Here is a 20,784-nt window from a genome sequence, read left to right as displayed (position 1 = left end):
ATTCGCTTAAAAACTTCTCTGATTGTAAGCGACAACCGTCTATATATGTGGTATTTTAGTCAGAAGTTCGAATCCGAAAGGTGAGAAATTCATTTGCTTGTCGATTTTCTGCATTTTCAGGTTTGGCCGGTTAAAATTACCTGTTTATCCATTTTCTTTGAACTATTTTGGTCGGGTAATTACTTTAGCCAGTTAACTTTCAGCGAATTAGCCAAGTAAACCGTCTTGGCCGGTATTGCGCATGCGCGGCGGCGAGTTCGCGCACCGAGCGAGGTTGCCCGAGCTGCGTAGAAGCGAGCGTGGCATTTGCGGCTCGAGCTCCGAATAGCGCAGATATCGGACGAGTTCGTCTTCGCAAAGAAAAAACTACGATAGCCCCTCGTACATCACACACTACTACCAGAAGGTCTATAATATAACTAAATCGAATCTGTACCAGAAGATCATATCAAAAATAAATTTTTTATCTCTTATATACACTGGACGCTAATTCCATTTCGCGTGCAGCAAGAATTGAACAACTATATATCGGATATTTCACTCGTGACCAGTCCACTGCAATAATCGATATTATAATGCATCTAATAATTATATGAGGTATTTCTTGTGATTCGTTTTGCATGTAATGAAACTTTTTTAAGAACAGTTTTTCCCCCAAGTATCAGTGTACTTCAGTAGTGATGAAAATAGTCTGTGATGGAGTTGAACTTCAGTACTTTTGTACTCCAGTCGTGCAGTATAGTAACCGTATTTGCTTTACTTTCAGGTAAAATAGAATCTGTGTGAATTATGAAAGCAACTAGAGCTTTGATCAAATATGACAGATACTAACTTATCACACCAAGATTCACCTCGCTAAACATACCTGTCGCATTTGACGTACAGTGAAACTGTCAGTACAAACTGAATCGGAAATGAGTTTGCGGTAATCGAATGTAAACTTGATACTAATACATAATTCCCACAAGTCGAGGTTCGTACTGTTTCCTGAAACAAATTAGCACAATCGTTTCAACCGCAGTTCGAATTGATCTGTATCTATTCATTTTTAAATTATCCCTTTACGAAATATATGAAAATTGTGAGATACTAATGTTGATAAACGCGAGCTCCCAAACATAGTAACACCATACACCATCAAGCACGGACGATGCAAGTACAATGGTTCACATTTTTCACTCTGATAGCGAGATTATTTGCTGCGAGAAACGAACTGGCGAGAGATTATTTTTTCTACAAGCAAGTGCCGAGTGTCGTTGCCTTCTTGTGTGAACACGCGTCACGTAAGATTTCCTTCATTATTTCACCTCGAACGTACTTGGACAGTCTGTTTATTAACCCGATTTCATTGATCGTAGGTGATTTGGAATTTAACAAGATGCTGAGCAGCGAAGGAATGAGAGTGGCAATTTTCTACCCTGGGTTCGAATTCTCTCTGGAAAAAGTGATGGCTGCAACCTATTCGCGATTTGGAGTTTTTCTGGATTTAAATTGCGGAAGTGAATACAGTGAGTTCATTTTGACAGAGGTAAGCTATTGTAGACATCTTGAGAATATCAAGCGAAGTAAAAACGATTTAAGTCAATTAGGTATAATGTTGAAACTATCATCTTTGAACTAACTAAACTTGAATTGAAGAATATTGTGACAATTTTTGAGTTGGAATGTACAGAGTTCAAAACTTCGAACCTTCAACGACTCCTACATCTGGCTATTATTTGGTGAAAACCTGAATGAAAGTGTAGACTTACTACATGATGAAACATTTAGTATTGGCACTGATTTGGTTATTGCCACACCGAGGCTTAATGAATATACCTTGTACGACGTTTACAACCCGGCCAAAGAACGGGGCGGGAAACTGAATGTTACAGAACTTGCTTCTTGGCATAATGAGACAGGGTTCAACGTCACCTTGAATCAAGAGAAATACCAGAGAAGAGCAAATTTTCATGGATTGCAGCTGAAAGTAATTGCTGTTGTAAGTTCGATGCAGCTTTAATGCCTCGTGTGCGGTATGTTCACTTACTTGGCCGCCGTTGATGATCGTGAAAAAAAGGTTTGAATTACGGTGATTTTTAGACACAATACAGACCCGATGATATGAGCATTGAAGAATACTTGCAAGATCACACTACAAAAGCATTGGACAGTATGACTAAGTTCGGGTTTGCCATTTTATCGCATTTGGAAGATATTTTCAACTTCACGTAAGCCAATTGAACTAATAGGTATACATATATGATACTCCCGTACGTTATTATTTGACCACAAGAATTTAGGTAAAGTAGACAATTAAGTGCTTTCAGATGTTCGTAGAATATAAGGTACTGTCAAGGATATTTACTCTATGAACAGAAATGATGAAATTTAAAAGCCGTTACTGGATGCACATTATTTTACTACAAACATTCCACATATAGAATGGACATTGAAGAGACAAGCTTTTGGGACCAAGTGACTGAAAACGGTACACATCTTGGCATGGTGGGGATTCTTCATCGAAGTGAAGCCGACATTTCGGCTACTCCAGCGCTTCTATTTAAAGAACGTGCAATCCTAATTAAGGCCATTCATCCTGTTTGGCCATGGAGGTATACTAGGGTGTACCAAAAAAAAATTAATATTTTCAAACCCCCATCAAAATTTCGATAGAGCATCTCAAATAGAATATCTCAGCCAAATATGATATTCTTTCTCGTAAACGGCTTGACTTATAAACTGTTTAAATACAGATTCTTATACGAAATTTTACGCTCTATAAAAAAGTACTAAGATAATATTTTCTTAACTCTAATCGATGAAGAGATGGGCGGTTCGTAAATTAATTTTTTTTTTTTTAGCCCAACCTAAGGTGAATACATTGAACCTAATCCTAACGCGGCTATTAAGCTCCATCCTGTATAAAATATTCTTATTTTTTCGATTAAATCTTAATTTTTTACGGTCATGACAGAACCTGCTTCATGTTTCGATCAATGGCATCGAGGGTAAGCGATGAGTTTATTCGTCCATTTTCCACGAAATCTTGGATCGTTACCGCAGTCGTAGTTACGATTTCCGTAATTGTACTGGGTCTGACTTTGAAAGTTGAGCTTGTCAAGGACCGATTCAACACCTGGATTGAAGTAGGATTTGTCGCAACGGGTATCATGTGTCAGCAAGGTGAATGAATTGTAAAAGCCTGGAACGCAGGAGCTGGTTTTAACATTGTATGTGACATATCTTCTCGCAGGCTCACTGCTCGTTCCTACGTCCATTTCTAGCCGATTAGTGGTATTGAATTTGCTATACTTCAGCATCTTGATTTACAACTATTATTCGGCGAGTGTTGTATCTGCTCAACTGAATCAACCGCTGGAAAAAATGAACGACTCAATGCACCAGCTTGCACAGTCTAATTTACAGATTGCAGCGGAACCAATTACGTACACGAACTTCGGATTGACGGTAAATTCAATATGTTTGTTGCACTTTTACATCGTACCAGATAACGAAGCGATGCCTGTAAATTTACTGTTAGGCTCAAAAAGACTGGGAGATCAAGGAGTTCTACGTCAAGCGATGGAAACCTCTGGCAGACAGAACGCGATACATTCCGCTGGAAGAAGGATTCGCAAGGGTTGCTAAGGGTGGCTTCGCTTACCACACAGATCCAAACACCGGGTATCCTTATGTAGAGAGATTGTTTACCAACCAAATGATCTGTGAACTAACGGAAGTTCACCTATTTCGACCTCAGATGATGTCACTGTCGGGTAGACACAACAGTCCTTTCACTGAAATGGCAAAGATTGGGTAACAAGTCAGACAAATGAACTCAACAGTATCTTGGTCGAAACAATAATTGTTTTCTGGTGTATTTTGTTCCAGTGCATTGAAGCTATCAAGCGCAGGACTCTTGACTCGGCAACAAAAACGCTGGATGGCTCGAAAGCCAATGTGCATCCGTGACTCTTTCATACTACAAAGTATTTCCATCTTAACAACGGCACCTGCGTTTATCATTTTGTTCGTTGGTATTTTTCTGGCCTCAGTGATTTGCATTTGGGAAAATCTGATCTTCAAATCACAAGATTCTTCAAAATAAAATTAATTTTGATCATTTATTATTGCACCCGGCACGTGTCATTGATGCTTGTTGTTAGATACAACGAGAAATTTTACCTCTTAACTTAAAATTTTGAACTAATTAAGCAGAAATGTAATCCTAAAGAAACATGTTTTAAAGTGGTACAAATTAAGAATTCATTCTGATTCTCAATGCTTTTTTAATTCCCTTTTTTGCTACGTTTGACTGATAATCAAACACGCATGATTCGTTCTCAATCTCTCTTTCGTATTCAAAACAAAGACAAAGAAAAAGAAAAACATTGGGCACGCTATTCTCAATGATTAGGATTTGATTAGGATTAGTTTATAAAACAGGCCTGAACTGTCTGATTGAAATAATCGAAATATGCGTCTGATTGCGTACACAATATAATAATAGACTTAGCAATATTCATTACATACAATGAAAATGCAACAAAGCGTGTGGAATTTAAATATTTTTTTCCAACACCCGCACCGAAAGTTCTGTATTATGCACTGTCCACAGGCACTTAAGGAAATCTTGTAAACAGTCGTGCGAGAAAACTTTCTCACACCGCTAGCAGCCAATAGCGTTGCAGAAAAGTTTTTCGCACCACTACCGCTGTTTAAATAGTAAATTGCAGAAGTAGTGCGCAAAATAAGTGATTCCTGCACGAGTTGAGTTTATCGCCCTAGCCTAGCGAGTACGCGTACTTATTTGGGTAGGTAAAATGGAAATTTGGGCACGGAGTCAGGAAAAATACTATATTCGCATGAGGACTGGAATCAATATAAATGCGCCTTTCCAATTTGTGCCAATGATGGTGAACGCGAATGAAACAACATGCTTGCTAAGTAGTAGAAATGATACTTGGAAAATTCAAATAACACAAGCTGATATATCACATTTTGAGAAAAGGATGTTTGGTACGTTCAGAAATACTTAAATTCTGGTGGTTTGGACTGATTCTAATATTTTTAATCTCATTTTGCTCATCAGCTATGTCTCCATAAATGGTCTATAAATTATTCAAGAAATTTAACGTTATCGTATAGTTAGAACGTGCAAATGTTATTGCAGACGAAAATCTGTTTTACCGTACTTACAAAAATTCATTTTTATCCACTCTGGAGATAACGATTTATAGAAAAACATTTTAGTCGATCTTTGGAGATCTCTATGGTAAACAAAATAAGCCTAAGACATGAGAATGGAATCAGAAGTACCAGAATATTACTCGAGTATTCTGAACATTGCTAAAATCTCTTGTGAAATTGTTGATACCTTAACTTGTGTTATTCAAATTCGTTACAGATCGTTTCTATTACATTGCAGGGATGTTGTTCCATTAGTATTCATAATCTTTCGCATGAATAATACTATTGAAGATTTTCTAAACGGTTTTCTCTCTTTTCCTAACTGATGATTCAGACACGCCGCATGAATCATCCATAAAATTATGTTTGCTATATTGAATTTCTTACGGTTCCAACGGGAATTTTGAACCTTAATGAAAATAATTGATCACATGCATTCATCTTGCAGAAATATTTAGAAAGGGAGAAAAATAAATGCAGACAAGTTTCATGTATAAAAACAAATACTGTTTTTTAAATAATTTATTGAATCTCACATTAAATAATTTATTGAATCTCGCAGTAAAGTATTCTCGAAGTGAAACTATTTTTTCTTCTTTGACTTTTTGTCATTGGCGGCCGAGACCGGAGCACCGGTTATGCTGGCTAATTGCTTCTTTAAATTAAGTAAAATTTCCACTTCCGGTTGCCAGACACTTTTATCGCCCTTGGTTTTCAAGTCCCTAACGAGAAGTCCCTAAACAAAACACAGTTGCACAAAATATCAATACGCTAACAGTCAGAAAAATTTTCAGTAATGGTTTCAATTATTTAACACACAATTTATTTTCCTTTTGTGTCCAGTAAAATTGCAAAATACATACTTGCTTCGCAATTGCAGCTTCTAGAGTAGCAACGTCTTGTCCACCATCTCCGTTTAGTTCAGAGGTTGCAGCAGATACAGACTTCTTTGCATTCACTGGCGTCGACTGACTGTTAATTTTTGCTGTGGAAGAGGTGAGTTCAGCCAGCTGTTTTTTCAGTTGCAGTAGGATTTGAACTTGCGGTTGCCAAATAGTTTTGTCTCCTTTAGCTTTCAAATCTCTTACAAGCAAGCCCTATGAAAAAATAATAATACTGATAATGATCAAAGTATGTTCTTTGTCCTTACATCCTCATGTCAGGAAGTTGGCTGAATCACAGACCTGCTTGACAATCGCAGCTTCTAATGCAGCAGTATCTGTTGCAGCAGCAGGGATAACTGATTTTAGTTCTCGGGATGGTGAGTCTTGTTTACCAGCATATTTTTTCCTCAACAATTCAACTTGTTGATCTTCAATTTTACTGAAAAGTGGCGATGGTTTTCCTATCTTATGCCCGGCTGGTAAAAAGGTCATAATAGTGTCCGGAATGTAGCCGTAGCTGATTTTATCCAGGCCCAATTGCGCTCGCAATTCACGAGATGTACTGGGCATGTATGGGCCCAACAATGCAGATAGAAGACAGGCCAAATTTGAGCAGACGCCAATGACAGTACCGGCCTTTTTTCTGTTCAAATGCAAAAAATTTGATTATGAAAGAAACTGCAAAATCAGTTACATTTTTTGTCACTGCATTAACTTACTTGTCGTCGTCAGAGCCCTTGATTTTGACCCAAGGTTCTTGTGATTGCATGTACTGATTTCCGTGTTTGGATATCGCTAAAATGTGTCTGAGAGCGTCTCTCATCTTTGCTTTCTCCAATGCTGCCACATACTGTGAAAGTTCTCTTTGGGCAAGAGCAAGTACAATGAGATCGTCTTCCCGAAGTTCCATCGGTGGGACTTTGGATCCAAAGTTTTTCTCAGCAAAGGTCAGCGCTCTTAAGATAAACAGAGAAATGTCATCAGTATTGTCTTATTGCACCCAGTAAACTACAAAAGATTATAATCTATTAAAACAAATTCGGTTTGATGTTTGCCCATCCAAACTTTATAAGAAAACTGATTATGTAGTATCAAATCAATTATTTCCTAGCTTTGAATATGCCTCTAGTGATTTGGTTCTTTTTTATATTTTTATATTTCAACTCTATCGCAGTTTCAATTCAATCCAATCTGTAATATACCATTCTTTTTATCCATTCCTATTTGATTCGTTCATACAAATTAAAATTCACCTGTAGTGGAGTTCGAATACGTCTTGAGCAATTCTATATTCATATCCATTTGTTTCTATTTGAATATTGCGACAATTGGAATCTGTGTAAATCTGTCACTAACATTAGCACTTTTCTAGTTGTCTTTGGAAACTTTTAGCGATAATTAATTCAATTGCTATAAACTTAGTTCAATCCGTGATGAAAGTTTCGGAATGTTTTTGCAGTCTCGAATATGATTCTTGAAGCACTTTGAGTTACGCTCTATTTATGATTACTTGATTCTCAAACCTGTAACAATACCTGTCAATCCATTCTATTTAATAGCCACTCATTCATTGGTAAAAAAACACATTCAATTGTAAATTTGAAATCGAAAAAATGGATTTGTTCGGATTTAAATATTCTATTGTTTTCAATTGTTTAAAATCCGCTTTTGTTCAATAAGTGGACTTGGCAAATTGTTTGCAAAATTATTGATCGACCTTTGATCTTGAGGGTGCACAAAATTATTTTTCACTCACCTGTTGACAAAATTACCAAGATTGTTGAGTAATTCGCTATTATTTTTTGTAGCCAGGTCGACCCAATTGAAGTTAGAATCCTGACTTTCTGGCCTTATGTAAGCGAGGTAAAATCGCCATACATCAGCTGGAATGCCCGTGTCTCTAGCATCGGTTCCAAACACGCCGATGCCTCGGGATTTCGAGAATTTTGTATCCTCGTAATTCAAGTACTCTAGAAATGAAATATGTGACGTTTGAAATCCCTAATTTTCACAAATATTCGATGACTGGACGTCTATCAACTTTTACCCACCAATTGCCATAATGTGGTTTACTAATGTGTGTCCATTGTCGGCAGCCAACAACGATGCTGGAAACATAATTGCGTGAAATGGAACGTTATCTTTCGCCATAAATTGGTACAAGCTCACGTCATGGTCCTTCGGCTTCCACCATTGCTCGTAATCCTTCGTGTACCGTTTTGTAATACTTATGTAACCAACTGGCGCATCGAACCAAACGTAAAATACTTTTTTTTTATACTCCTCGATCGGCACGGGTATGCCCCATTTCAAATCTCGCGTTATACAGCGTGGCTTCAGACCGTCACGCAGCCAAGGTTTTGCAACAACTCTTGCTGTTGGCGACCATTCGCCTTCGGTTTTCGCAGCCCACTTCTTTAATATTGGTTCTATCTGAACAAAATTTTTTCCATTTTTGAAAGGAATTTAATAAGGGCAAACAACGCGGACAATCTACGCACTGACAGATATAGAGATATTTGAGTTAAAAATTCTTAAGTGGTTCATCTATATTTCAGGTGAATCGAGGTAAAAATCGCAAAAAATTTGTGTGATAACTGAATTTCAAAGTGGAAAATCTAAATTTCGAACTTTCTGTGCAATACAGTAAACGGGTTTCAAAGGACAATCTCATAAAAGGATATATTTGCTTCAGGCAAATCGCGATAAAATTGAAATCCGATGATCTGATGTAAAGTAAGAAAAGTGGGATATTCCCAAGCTTGCGATGTTTAAAATTCAAATATTTTAACTTTCGATATCGTACAACAAACATGTTTTTAACGATAACTTGAAAAAGTAGATTTACTTTAGGCAAATCGAGGAAAAATTGCACCGATGGTTTAATAACCGGCGAATTATTGCACACTTTACATCGCGGGTTCAACAATTCAGTGGCATTCACAAGATGACCACATCCATCGCATTGATCTCCGCGAGCATCTTCGTACTTGCAGCCTGGACAAGTTCCCTCTACAAATCTGTCCGCTAAAAACCTGTCGCATTTTTCGCAAAGCAATTGATCAATTGTTTCCATGTTTATGAATCCTTTGTCTTTCAGCCTGAGGAATAGAGATTGCACAATTCTGGAAAGAGAAGTTTTTGCGAAGCATTAACACGACTATTATCCTTCTTTTAACTACCTTGTGAAATTACAAATGCTTCAACATCTTACTCTGTTTGTTCAGGAGTTGTTGTACGTCCAAAGTAATCAAACCCTATGCTGAACCATCGATATATATCATTGTGAATACTGAAAAACTTGTCACAAATTTGTTGTGGTGTCATATTCTCTTCAACCGCTTTAGCCTCTGTAGCTGTACCGTATTCGTCAGTACCACTGTGTGAACAGATCAACTGTGAATATAACTTTGCAGATATAAATTTAAATATGGATATAGGAAGAAAATATTTCTCGACATAAAGAACAAAGATTTACCTGATGTACAGCGTATTATAATTTCTTTGCCTGCAATACCTGCAAGATAAATTGAGCCACATTTAACATTAATTCAACAAGATAAAGTGGCTGATCAGTCAGCATTGATGTATGTACACACAAACCTGGCAAAAATATCACCAGACAGAACACATCCGATAATATTTCCAAGATGAGGCACATTGTTGACATAAGGAAGAGCTGATGTTATCAGAATATTCTTTTCCCCTTTCTTAGGAAGTCTGTTGCAAAAAGAAGGAAAACAGTGCTGTGAGAATGCTTAATATCTTTCGGTTGTTGTCTTTATAGTTTATGACACTCACACAGGATACGACGGCTCTTTAAGATTAGGATAATCTTTGGATGTCCAATTTTTCTTAACATTCAGTATTTCCTCTTCGCTGATGGAAGCTACTTCTTTCTCCTTTGGTGTATTTACCTGAGAGAGCAAATTGTAGTCACTGTCACAGTCAAAAATCACACGTTTGCCCATTTTGATACTTTTACAAATAATTACTCACATGATATTACGACAAAAGGACAGCAGCGGAAAAAATCGATTAGTTTTTAACTTGAGTTCATCGTTTTATACTCGACTAGTATAATTTTATAAATACGCAGTTACAAGAACTAATAGTTCTACAACAATATCGGTCTGAATATCCAATTATATTACAATCATTTTCATCAGTAAACGTAAATTTAGCAGTAAGTGAGATAGCAGCTGGGATAAAGGTCAAAAGGGAATACAAGATTTTAGTAGTGAAAGAAATCATTTTTTTTTTGCTCAAATTTCGAGATTGTGTTACTGCAATATTTTAAGCACTTACCTCATTTGATAATTGTTTATTCAAGGTTCCTCCTGTGTATGAATTAAGTGGAAACCACGAAGCAGCCTGTATACTGCCTATCGCGTTCATACCTCTTTCAAACTTAAATTCTTTCAATGATTCCTAAAGAACGTAATGTACAATGTTTTTGATCACTTTAGCACATGGAATGCATCAACTTCTATCTCAGATTTCACCACAATTTTAATTTGTAAGAATAAAAGAATGTCAACATATTTACTGTGGTTATGACGTTTTGTTAGAAAGTACAAAATCAATTACAGAATTCTTAACGGCGAATTGAGTTGTTATTTTGTTTATGCTATTCAAGAGTTGACTGTGAAATTTATATCAATCATAAAGAAATGTAAATAAAGATACTGCTCTTTAAATTCATAATATCCAATGATAATGAACATTGTTACTCTTACCTGAACTACTGGAAGAGATTCAAGATTGTTCAACCATTCTTGGACATGAGGAAACTCTTTGGTTAATTCCTTACTGACTTCAACGGCTGCTATTGTCGACCACAAAGAAACCCAAATAGAAACATCAGCCACTGACAAAACAGTATTGGTCTAGATAAAGAAAAGAACTTAAGTTGAACAAACTGAGCTAGATGCGTATTGAACAAAATTGAGATTTCTTAAATTTACTAAAATGTAATACAACAATACCTCTATCAAACGCTCTTTGCTTTTCAGGCACCTATTAAACTCTTTTAGCAAAGACCATATCCGAGGTTTATGGGAAATGTCTAATTTTCCTGAACCCCCGTAAGAAACCAATGCAGGCTATAAATCCGAAAAGTAAATTAGTTTCTGTTCCTGATACCGAATCCAGGATACTTTTTGTGTCAAATACACTAGTACCTGTAACTGAGAAATGTCCCACTCGAGCCATTTGTTAATTAGAACACTAGATTCTTCAGGCGTTGGTATCAAAAACTGAAGCGCTGCGCTAGTGCTGAATAAACTTGACCCCGAAGGCAATTGCAGCGATGGTAAATATCCTAATACAGCGTCTGAAAAAAAAGGTGATCAATAATAGAATCTTTATTCAATTCACCGCCATTTTCAGGATAATTTGCTACACACGTGATGTCTGCAAACGCATTTCAATTTTCGTGTTATTTTTATAGCAAATTTTATAGACTAATCTGGATTACTAGCAAGCTTTTGTGAATTTTTGACGTTTCGAAACACCAGTTGATAGGTTATGCTACAAACCTCGACATGACACTGTGTTTATTTCAACACTCTGCTGGGCTAATTTCAAACCGATAATCAATTTCAACGCGTTTGGATTATTATCGTTTGTCAGTATAATCATTTTTCTAATAAATTAATAAATATCTGCAATAAATAGTCAAATATGGTAATTGTAGAACCAATACACGTGTTACGCTGTTGTACTATTGTCCAATTCTACAAACCTTACAAACTAATCATCTTTACATATGATCTTTACACAACGTTGACAAAAATCTTTAAAGTCTATGGTGATTTCATTGGCCGGATCTAACGGAATAGACCAATCATATCACTTATTATCATGTGCCAGAAGATCAACGTAAAAGAAAAATGCCCGAGAACACGGTCGTGTATACAGATCTTGTAACTCTAGCGGAGAGTGGTGGAGAGGGTGTTCCGCTTTACGGGCCTGTTTTCCATAGTTCTCATATTTACCGCTAAAGTCGCATGTTGAAAAGAGTTTTGTTAATGAACCGCACACACATGGAGACTAGTTCTGAGTCAAAGATATTGAAATGCAGTGGGCAGTGAATGATCATAGAATTAGAGAAAAAAAAATTACACGATGCAGTGAGAGGATTTTACAGGAGTAAAGGATTTTATATGCGTTAAATTTTTGACTTAAATTGGATTTACTTTATAGCTAAAAATACAAACAGCAACGTTGGAATTTAATATAATGGAACAAAAGGGAATAATGAAGTTCACTAGTAATTCTACTGACAACATTCTGAGGCCGTGTTCGTAAATTGACTGACAGTACTGAAAATTCCCTAGGACAGAGTCAGAGCTATCCACGAACTTGGAAGCGCAAAAGAGATGAAAGATTGCTGACAGTGCTGTCAGTCAATTTTCGAACACGGCCTGAATCGAGTCAGGCTGAAACCATAGTTTGGTTGGCTGTTGGGAGCTTGTCCAGTTTAGCAAACCAATAAATGAACTAGAATCTGAAATGGGACAAGTTCAATTGACAGATTGATTGGCTGTTGAGATCTTGTCCAATTCCATCCACTAATGAATCGCGCACATTTGATAATTCTCACATCGGTGTAGAAAGTTAGAAATTGAGAAAAGACGGATCAGCCGTTCGTAATTCATTTTTGTGATCGGCTGTGGGGTGGCTATGCCTAATGGATTATCAGGCTGATCCGACGGCGGTAACGGAATAACTTGCAATCTTCATTACCAAACATTCTATTTTAAATTTCTAAAATCATATCCTGATCCATTCTAGTTACCTCGGTATTCTTTTTTTTTAAACGAATTCCATTCCTAATTTGAGATATTTAGTCTATTTAATTCACTACCTTTGTTTCTTAAAGTTTTGCTGTCGAACTATGAACTATATTTTTCTGTTTGTTCAGCTGTAATTTATTCCATATTCTCATAATTGTGCTTATTATACATGCCCTACACATATACATGTATATGTATTCTTTGCACCACATTTCTTGTATTATTCTCCCAGAATTCGCTAAATATTAATCCATCCATTCATCCTTATCCCTCACATTATACTCAACCCAACACTATGTAATCAATAATATGGAAATTACGGAAAACTAATACTTGTAAAATATAATTTACATTTCTTGTCAAAAGTAGTAATTGTTATGGATCTCCTGTTTCCAGAAATTCAATTTCATCCACAAGTTGTCATATTCAAATTCTAAGTTTATGGAATATGAAATATATGAAGTATTTAATATTTGAGATGCAAGTCTTTGCCATTGAATAACCTGGTGACAAATATGATAATGTAACTCTTCTATGTTCCAGAAAACGATTTATTTCTACGAAATTGGGCTTATCACTGTGATGAATGAAGTTCACATAATTTAAGTAAAAACCAACGAATTTATTCAGATTACTGTTCTACACACTTTTGTCACACAGGAATTGATAAAAAAAACAATTTGAAATAATACCCAGGAGTGATTTTATGGCAAAATGATTCTCGCAGTTTGCAAGAACAGATTGAAACTGTCATGACTGGAAAGATTTCATAGCCCGTAACAAATCTTGAGGAAAAAAACAGTTGAAAAGCAAGCCAGTAGATTGAAAATTATAGACTAGTCAGCATCTAGCGTTTGTTATGGCCGACGAAATCACTCCGCCGTATGAAGCAAAATCATTGAATGTCGAAAGTAAGAGTAAAGACATATCGATACGGGAGAATCCTTGTTTCACTGAAAGATATTGGGGGGAGAAAGATCCAGATCCTAATCAAGTCGAATGCTTTTTAACAAACCCCAATGAAGCTGAAAAAGATGTTAATAACGAAATCTGCAACAGATTATTGTGCCAAATATGCAATGCCATTTTTAAGGGATCATGTTCAAGACACAACCTTTTGGAACACATAAATTCGATTCATAGTTTTGACATTTTTAACAAAGGTCATAGATGTCATGCTTGTAACCTGGTATTTTACACTTTGAAAGCATTTGAGACGCACAAAAATATTTGTGAAAAGAAATCCACAAGTATTATTTCAATCGAAACCCATTCTCTTGATGGTATCAAAGAAATTGTTGCAATAGACCATGAGAAGAGCAAATCTAATGCAAGAACTGCAGAAAGCGATGCTAAGATTAAAGAAGAAGATGGAAATGAAGATGCAAGTTTCCAAAGTGATTTCTTACCAGATGGAAGAGATGTAAAAGACAATTCTTTCAAATGCTACATCTGTTCCACCATACTTAGAACGACAAGAGATTTCACGTCACATTTGTTAAGTAGGCATAAAAGGGAAATAAGTGAATTGGAGTTTGACGATTTGTCTTACAGATGTAAGAAATGCACGTTGACATTTCCAAACTTGCTCTTGTTGCGGTCGCATTTCTTCAAAAAACACACTACACTGGTTATCTACAGATGTATTGTATGTCATGTCACATTGAGGTCTAAGAAATCTTTAAAAATTCATTTCAACAACGCCCATGCCCAGAAAACCAAAGAACTACAGCCATGCGATGAATGTGGGAAAGAGCTGTCAAACCTCAGAGCTCTTAAAGCTCATATTAGATTGAAACATAGTCCTAATAATAACAAACAAGGTTTTCGATGCAGGCTTTGCAAGCAGAAATTCGACTCAAAGGAGAGCAGGTGCGCACCTCGATTTTGAATTTTGTAATTGTTAGATGTAGTAAAAAAAAAACGAAATCACTCAAAACTTTTTTTAGAAATATTTCAGAAGTGTAACATTTCTTTTAACAGATTGGCGACAAAATCTGTATGATTTTCGAAAAAAGTTTGAATTATTTCTATTACGTCTGATGGGTTTTGAGAAATTATAGAAAGTTTCTGCAAAGCACTCATATATTCTTTCTGAACTTCATTTTCTAAAAGAATTATCTCGTTACCGAAAACTGAGACAGATGTTTGAGAGAAATTGGAAATTCTTAGAATGCAACTGAAATTAATTTTTCTGTAATGTAGTTGTAAATATCTGAACGCATTTGTAAAAGAATATCTTCAATAAAACTAGAATTATTAAAACATTTTAGAAAATTACGAGAAGTATTAGGGTTTTTTTTATAAATCTACTGAAATTAATTTCCTACACGGAAATTAAGGTATTTCTACCACAGAATTCTGAGAGATTATTATAATTTGTTAGGAACTTTTTAAAATATTTGAGAAACTGCTATAAATTTACATTCTGAGTAAAACCATGTTACTGCAAACAATTCCACTATGAGATACTATATCGAACCAATACTGTTACTGTTTTTTTCTTTCAGGAAAGTTCATTACGAAGAACATCATCTGGGAGAAAGTCCGTTTGTATGCACAGATTGCGGAAAAGGATTTTCAAGCAAATCTGGCCTTTATGGACACCGTCAGCTTCATAAAACCGACAAGTCTTCCACTTGTCCATATTGTGAAAAGATATTTAACGTGAGTTGCACTACACATTGTGCAATATATGATGATATCAGAAGTTATAAAAATCATCATCCCTTTGTTCTTTTTAACATTCTTCAGAGAAGGGACAGCTACCATGAACATATACTGATCCATGTTGGACCAAAGCATCGCTGTCCACATTGCCCAAAAGAGTTTGTTCAACGCAGTAATTTAGTTCGTCACATCAGGATTCACACAGGGCAGAAGCCATACACCTGCACATTTTGTGATAAACGGTTTTCGGACAAAGGCGCATGTAACTCTCACATTCGTGTGCACACCAAAGAAGAACAATGCGTTTGCTCATATTGCGGTCAAACATTCACCAAAAAACAAAAGCTCAAGTATCACATAAGAAAACACACTGGAGAGGGGTTGTTGAGCTGTGAAATATGCTCTAAATCATTCACCAATTCTTTTGCCCTGAAAGAACACAGGGCCATTCATGACAGGCAAACGCAAACCATTTGCATCGAATGTGGCAAGGCATTCAACAGCGCGAAATACTTGCAGAGGCACGTTGCTCTCGTCCATCAAGAAGCTCCACGCGCTAATATGGCTATCCGGTGTCCAGTTTGTGGCAAAGTATTTTGTCATGAAGGGAGGTTGAAGTAAGTTGTAAAACGGATTTTGAATTATTGAAGAATGGCATTCACTATCTGAATCAGAAGTTAGGAAAACAGGAAAAGAAATTTGAAATACTCTAGCAATGTTATTTTTGCCAATCATAGTGAACACGAATGAAACAGCATCCCTTGACACAACAGAAATAAATCTGAAGAAATTCGAGTCACGCAAGTTACAATATAAACAACTTGAGAAGAGGTATTCTTATGTGATTCTGACGTTTTTGAGTTCATTTTCACCGTGGAGATATCCAGAGATTGCTTGAAAAAATTTTTACTTACAATTTTTTTTACAAGTTATCTCCAAACTCAAGTTACCTCCAAAGTGTACAGAACTAAGCTATAATGTGACACTTGAATCTTTTTCAGAGAATATGTGGGGATTTGGTGAGCGAGAAAACTGTGTTCAAAAACATTTGAATCAGATAAAGAAAAACGGTGGTGTAATCGTTTCAAACCTTCTGATTGTAAATACGTTCCTAAAATTGTTGATATCTTAATTAGCTTGTGTTATTCGAATTTGATAAGATTCATTTTTATTGCACAGCAGGAGTGTTGTTTCATATGTGTTCATCGCTTTCAACGAAAATAAAGTCCTCCAGGTTTTTTAAACGGTTTGTTTGTCGACCTACCCTTTCATTCAAACTGGCCATTCGACTCATGTAATGACTCCCTATCTGAAATTGTTGCAGATCTCATCTCGTTACCCATTTAGGAAAGAAACATTTGCAATGTTTGATTTGCGAAAAACGATATAGTAGCATGAAATCTGTGCGAAATCACTTGCAGCAAAGTCATAACCTGATGCCGGATCAACCGGAATTTAGCAAGTATGTTCGTTCTGCATTTGAAAACGACCAAACAGCAATAACTCCACAACGGCTAAGCCTGCTGTGTTCTTCGAGCGATGAAAAAATTAGTTCCAACAGTTCAATAAAATTAGATCAACAACGAAGTTCTTGGAATAAGGATACGTTCACAGGAGTTGGGAATGATGGTATCAATCGAAACGAGAGGATCGTTAAGGACGAAATTTCTTTCACTCAAACTGAGGGTATCTTAGATTATAATCATCATGACAAGTTATACTGTAAAACAGAGTTGAATACTTTGGCATCCACAATCCATGCGGATAAATTTCCGCATGAAATCAAAACCGAAATTCTTGATATTCCGGAGGAAATGGTTTTGCAAGACGAAATTACACATTCGTTTGCTGAAAAATGTTCAAGTATTGGAGAAGAACCGACGAAAGTGGGCGCCAAGATGTCTATGAATGAACAGACGTACCCGAAATGGACGCAATCAAATTTAAGTGCAATTATTGAAGAGCGTATGAAGGTAAATGAGGAGCTGTCTAGAATATGTGAAAAACAAATTAATCCTGTGGAAGAACAAATACCAGAAACCGAAAACATTCGTAATTACTTCCAAGAAATGGATCAAGAATCAAAATTGGATTCGAAATATTCCAAAGAGATTAATAGGAGGAGAAAACAGATGCGGACACCTAAGAAATACGTCTCAACAGTCGACACGGGCTTACTTAAGAATAATTTGAATATTATCGTACCAAAACGGGAAAGAGTTGAAGCAATAGCTCGTTCGCTTAAGAAGTCAACCAATACAACATAACCGTCTGTGAAAGAATAACGAGGTAAATTATCGTTGCGATATTTCTTTAAAGTAAGATTTAGATTTTAAGAAAATATGCGTTGTATTAGCGATTCCCCTGGTAAAAGAAGTTCTCAGAAATTTCTTACAATTCTGTTTATAAATTTTGCAGAAATATACTTATTCTGCATTTCACCACTTTTCTGAGAAAATAGTTTTATTATTTCTGGAAAAGTTGAAATTATTCCGATAAAATCGGATGAATTTCCCGAAATTCTAGAAAGTTTTTGGAAGAACATTTATGTTTTTTTAGAATTTCATTTTCTATTTAATTGAAAATCTAAAAAACTGCTAATTTTTAAGTTTCTTAAAATTTATGGTTGAATCGAGTTCTATGTGAAAATTGAGTAAATTTTAGGAACAATTCAAATTCTTTCGGAACTCTTTATTTTTTTTTACTGAAAATCTAAAAACTTCAAGTTTTCGACTTTCTGACTATTTCTAACAAAACTCACATTTCTTCAGAACTTTATTACCTCTCACGAATCTGAAACTGTTCCGAGTTCTGGTGTGTCTGCGTATTTTCTGACGAAATCGTGTTACGAAAACCTGGTAAAATCTATGAAAGAAATTATAAATTCTTAGGAAATGGATTTAATTTTTCCGAACTGCTGCTGAAAAAATTGCACAAATCTGTAGAAAAATATTTTCAACAATCTTTTCACATCAATTTTTAATGAATATCAAGAAAACCATGAAAGTGCTGAAATTAATTTTCTGCATAAAAATTTAAACACTTCAACAACATTTCCAGAAATTAATGAAACTTTTCAGAGAATCATCCGCAGATTTGAGAAACCGTCGTACATTCTGAGTAAATTCATAGAAATTTCTGGAAGTTTCAAAAAATAATTTCACCAGGGAATCGGATTAATGTTCTATGCAAACGCCTGTAATATATTTTCTATACTTATTTGCATACGTCAGGCAGCATTATTTACGAATTTGGAGATCTACCAAATTAACCACAAAGGCCAGTAAATGCATGGTAAAAATATAATTATACAACCATTTACCTTATCAATTAATATTCATAATTATATGCTGTAATAAGCATCAAAGAAAGTACCTAAGACACTACCTCTAAGACTATAATTTACATATTCTGTTTGTATGACGAATCAATCTCCAGTGACAAAAATACAGATGCAAATGAACAATCAGAACGCACTGTACAAACGATTCACATATAATTCATTAATATACGTAATTTAATCTACTGTTACCAAATAAAATCCCAATAATAAAGTCAATTACGCATAGCACCGAAAACGGATACTAAATTGAATATTAAGAACATAAACTTTTACCGTACTTCAAAGAGAAGTCCAGTACAAAAAAAAAAAAAAAATTAGGACAAAACCTGTGCCAGAAAAACGACCAAAATAATTATTATTATTAGCGAGAGTACATAGTTTGTAACAACGTTAGAAATCGAACTATGTAATATATGATATTATGTATATTAATAGCATTTATTATAAACATATTATATACATACGTGTAGTCGTATACATCATAAACAAATAATTTTTCTAACTTTTACAATTCATATAGATATATGTATATAAAGATATAAATGGAGAAAAACAAAATGAGAACAATTTATACACGATATTTTGTAAAACAATAATACGATTTTGGATTAAAAAAAAATGAAGATTCATGTGATCTTGCCAAAATTAATGTATAAAAGACCTGATTCGCCTTAAAAATATCCAGTAACGTTATTTGGTCCAATGATGGGGAACACGAATAAAACGATATCCGTACTGCGAAATCTAAATCAATACAATCAAATTATAATCATACTAGCCAAGATATCAAGAGTTTAAGAGAATTTTTTATAGTGAAGACATTCAAGTTGCTTAAACTCTGGTATTTTCGATTTGGTTCTAATATTTTTTACTTATTTTACACACTGAGCAAAATTACACGAGTTTACCTAAAACTTTCATAAAATCTTGCAATATAACAGAATTATAGTGCGCAAATGTAACCACTACCGAACATCTGTTGGACCATATTTACAGAAATCTATTCTTGTTTGCTCTAGACATAATTCCTCTGAAAAAAAAATTTCAAATGATCTCTGAAGACTAAATCTCTACGGTGGCCCAAAAAAACCCAAAAATACTGGAGCTGTATGAAAAACATTAGAATTTAATCATTTTGGACGTTCTAACTATAAAACGTCTTCTCAAATTGTTGATATCTTAAAATTAACTTGTGTTATACGAATTTAGTGAGAATGAGAATCATTGCTTTTATATGAGGATAATGTTCATTCGTATTCAATATTATTGGCGTAAATAAAATTGCTGCCCTGGAAAAATTATTTTTAGGATTTACTCAAAACTTGATTTTTTGACAGTACAATCTCAGTTTTCTTTCAAATATCCGATCAATTCTACTATTTCTAATCAGAAATATCTCAATTTCTATGCATAAAAATTATTTTCAATAATTTTACCTCAAAACCTTGATATATTCTGAGAATTTCTGAACAGTTTTCATAATTCTAGTTTTACTGAAAAAATATTATATTACTAGTACATCTACGTTTCTTCAGGGGTCAGTTGCTTCAGGAAAATTAATTTCTACTGTTTAGAAAAAGTGTACAAGAGGTGAACTTTAATTTTTTTTTATTCGAGCTCAATAGAAAACGAAGTTCCGAAAGAATACGCATTCTTTCCAGAAACTCTGTAAAATTTCTTGAATTCCCTCTGCAAAGTTTATCAGAAAGATTCAATCTTCTTTCGACCTGTCGCAAAACGTGGTATATCGGAGTAATTTGTAGAGAAAATTGTAAAAAATTACCACGTGTTTTTTTTTTCCCACCAGAGTCGAGATTATTCAAACGCGTTTTTTACGCTTTTCCTAAATTTTGTTTAAAACAGTTGATCCTTGAATTAGATTTGGAATTAGCCACTTTAGTGCAGTCCACATACA

At 35.1% G+C, this 20,784-nt stretch overlaps 3 protein-coding genes across 6 annotated transcripts; 2 read left to right on the top strand and 1 right to left on the bottom strand.

Annotated features, from left to right (window-relative positions):
• Positions 1-1,082: 1,082 nt before the first annotated feature.
• On the top strand, positions 1,083-4,228 carry LOC124211814 (ionotropic receptor 75a). The gene is made up of 9 exons (XM_046611259.2): positions 1,083-1,283; positions 1,359-1,528; positions 1,673-1,981; positions 2,083-2,210; positions 2,424-2,594; positions 2,957-3,165; positions 3,236-3,450; positions 3,524-3,798; positions 3,874-4,228. Exons 1-9 carry the CDS (start codon positions 1,151-1,153, stop codon positions 4,088-4,090), a joined length of 1,827 nt encoding a protein of 608 aa, XP_046467215.1. The 5' UTR covers positions 1,083-1,150; the 3' UTR covers positions 4,091-4,228.
• A 1,429-nt stretch (positions 4,229-5,657) lies between these two features.
• Positions 5,658-11,806, bottom strand: MetRS (methionyl-tRNA synthetase 1). 2 transcript variants are annotated; one of them, XM_046611257.2, is made up of 16 exons: positions 11,597-11,806; positions 11,240-11,391; positions 11,045-11,161; positions 10,796-10,945; positions 10,365-10,487; positions 9,858-9,973; positions 9,660-9,776; positions 9,535-9,573; positions 9,271-9,435; positions 8,905-9,181; positions 8,108-8,489; positions 7,813-8,026; positions 6,776-7,012; positions 6,357-6,699; positions 6,036-6,269; positions 5,658-5,908 (listed from the first exon to the last, which is right to left on the bottom strand). In XM_046611257.2, exons 1-16 carry the CDS (start codon positions 11,697-11,699, stop codon positions 5,756-5,758), a joined length of 2,922 nt encoding a protein of 973 aa, XP_046467213.1. In that variant the 5' UTR covers positions 11,700-11,806; the 3' UTR covers positions 5,658-5,755. The 2 variants fall into 2 exon arrangements, with proteins under 2 accessions (XP_046467213.1, XP_046467214.1); XM_046611258.2 differs by having other exon boundaries at positions 9,858-9,958.
• Positions 11,807-12,677: 871 nt separating this feature from the next.
• On the top strand, positions 12,678-19,233 carry LOC124211910 (gastrula zinc finger protein XlCGF57.1-like). Of its 3 annotated transcripts, none has more exons than XM_046611440.2 (5): positions 12,678-12,777; positions 13,400-14,728; positions 15,367-15,523; positions 15,611-16,143; positions 16,851-19,233. In XM_046611440.2, exons 2-5 carry the CDS (start codon positions 13,716-13,718, stop codon positions 17,791-17,793), a joined length of 2,646 nt encoding a protein of 881 aa, XP_046467396.1. In that variant the 5' UTR covers positions 12,678-12,777; positions 13,400-13,715; the 3' UTR covers positions 17,794-19,233. The 3 variants fall into 3 exon arrangements, with proteins under 3 accessions (XP_046467396.1, XP_046467398.1, XP_046467397.1); XM_046611442.2 differs by lacking the exon at positions 16,851-19,233 and adding an exon at positions 16,528-16,818; XM_046611441.2 differs by lacking the exon at positions 12,678-12,777 and adding an exon at positions 12,802-12,862.
• The last annotated feature ends 1,551 nt before the right edge of the window (positions 19,234-20,784 follow it).

The sequence above is a fragment of the Neodiprion pinetum genome, chromosome 2, assembly GCF_021155775.2.
Source record: "Neodiprion pinetum isolate iyNeoPine1 chromosome 2, iyNeoPine1.2, whole genome shotgun sequence".
Lineage (NCBI taxonomy): Eukaryota > Metazoa > Arthropoda > Insecta > Hymenoptera > Diprionidae > Neodiprion > Neodiprion pinetum.
The sequence above is the reverse complement of the archived record's forward strand: the minus strand, read 5'-3'. Positions and strand labels throughout refer to the sequence as shown.

Coding starts and splice junctions, on each gene's coding strand:
- LOC124211814 (XM_046611259.2), top strand. CDS start 1,151: ATGCAAGTACAATGGTTCACATTTTTCACTCTGATAGCGAGATTATTT. Junction 1,284..1,358: donor CTTGTGTGAACACGCGTCAC/GTAAGATTTCCT, acceptor CATTGATCGTAG/GTGATTTGGAATTTAACAAG. Junction 3,799..3,873: donor ACTGAAATGGCAAAGATTGG/GTAACAAGTCAG, acceptor ATTTTGTTCCAG/TGCATTGAAGCTATCAAGCG.
- MetRS (XM_046611257.2), bottom strand. CDS start 11,699: ATGATTATACTGACAAACGATAATAATCCAAACGCGTTGAAATTGATT. Junction 10,946..11,044: donor GCAAAGAGCGTTTGATAGAG/GTATTGTTGTAT, acceptor TTCTTTATCTAG/ACCAATACTGTTTTGTCAGT. Junction 8,027..8,107: donor AAACCACATTATGGCAATTG/GTGGGTAAAAGT, acceptor TTTCATTTCTAG/AGTACTTGAATTACGAGGAT.
- LOC124211910 (XM_046611440.2), top strand. CDS start 13,716: ATGGCCGACGAAATCACTCCGCCGTATGAAGCAAAATCATTGAATGTC. Junction 14,729..15,366: donor TTCGACTCAAAGGAGAGCAG/GTGCGCACCTCG, acceptor TTTTTCTTTCAG/GAAAGTTCATTACGAAGAAC. Junction 16,144..16,850: donor TGTCATGAAGGGAGGTTGAA/GTAAGTTGTAAA, acceptor AAATTGTTGCAG/ATCTCATCTCGTTACCCATT.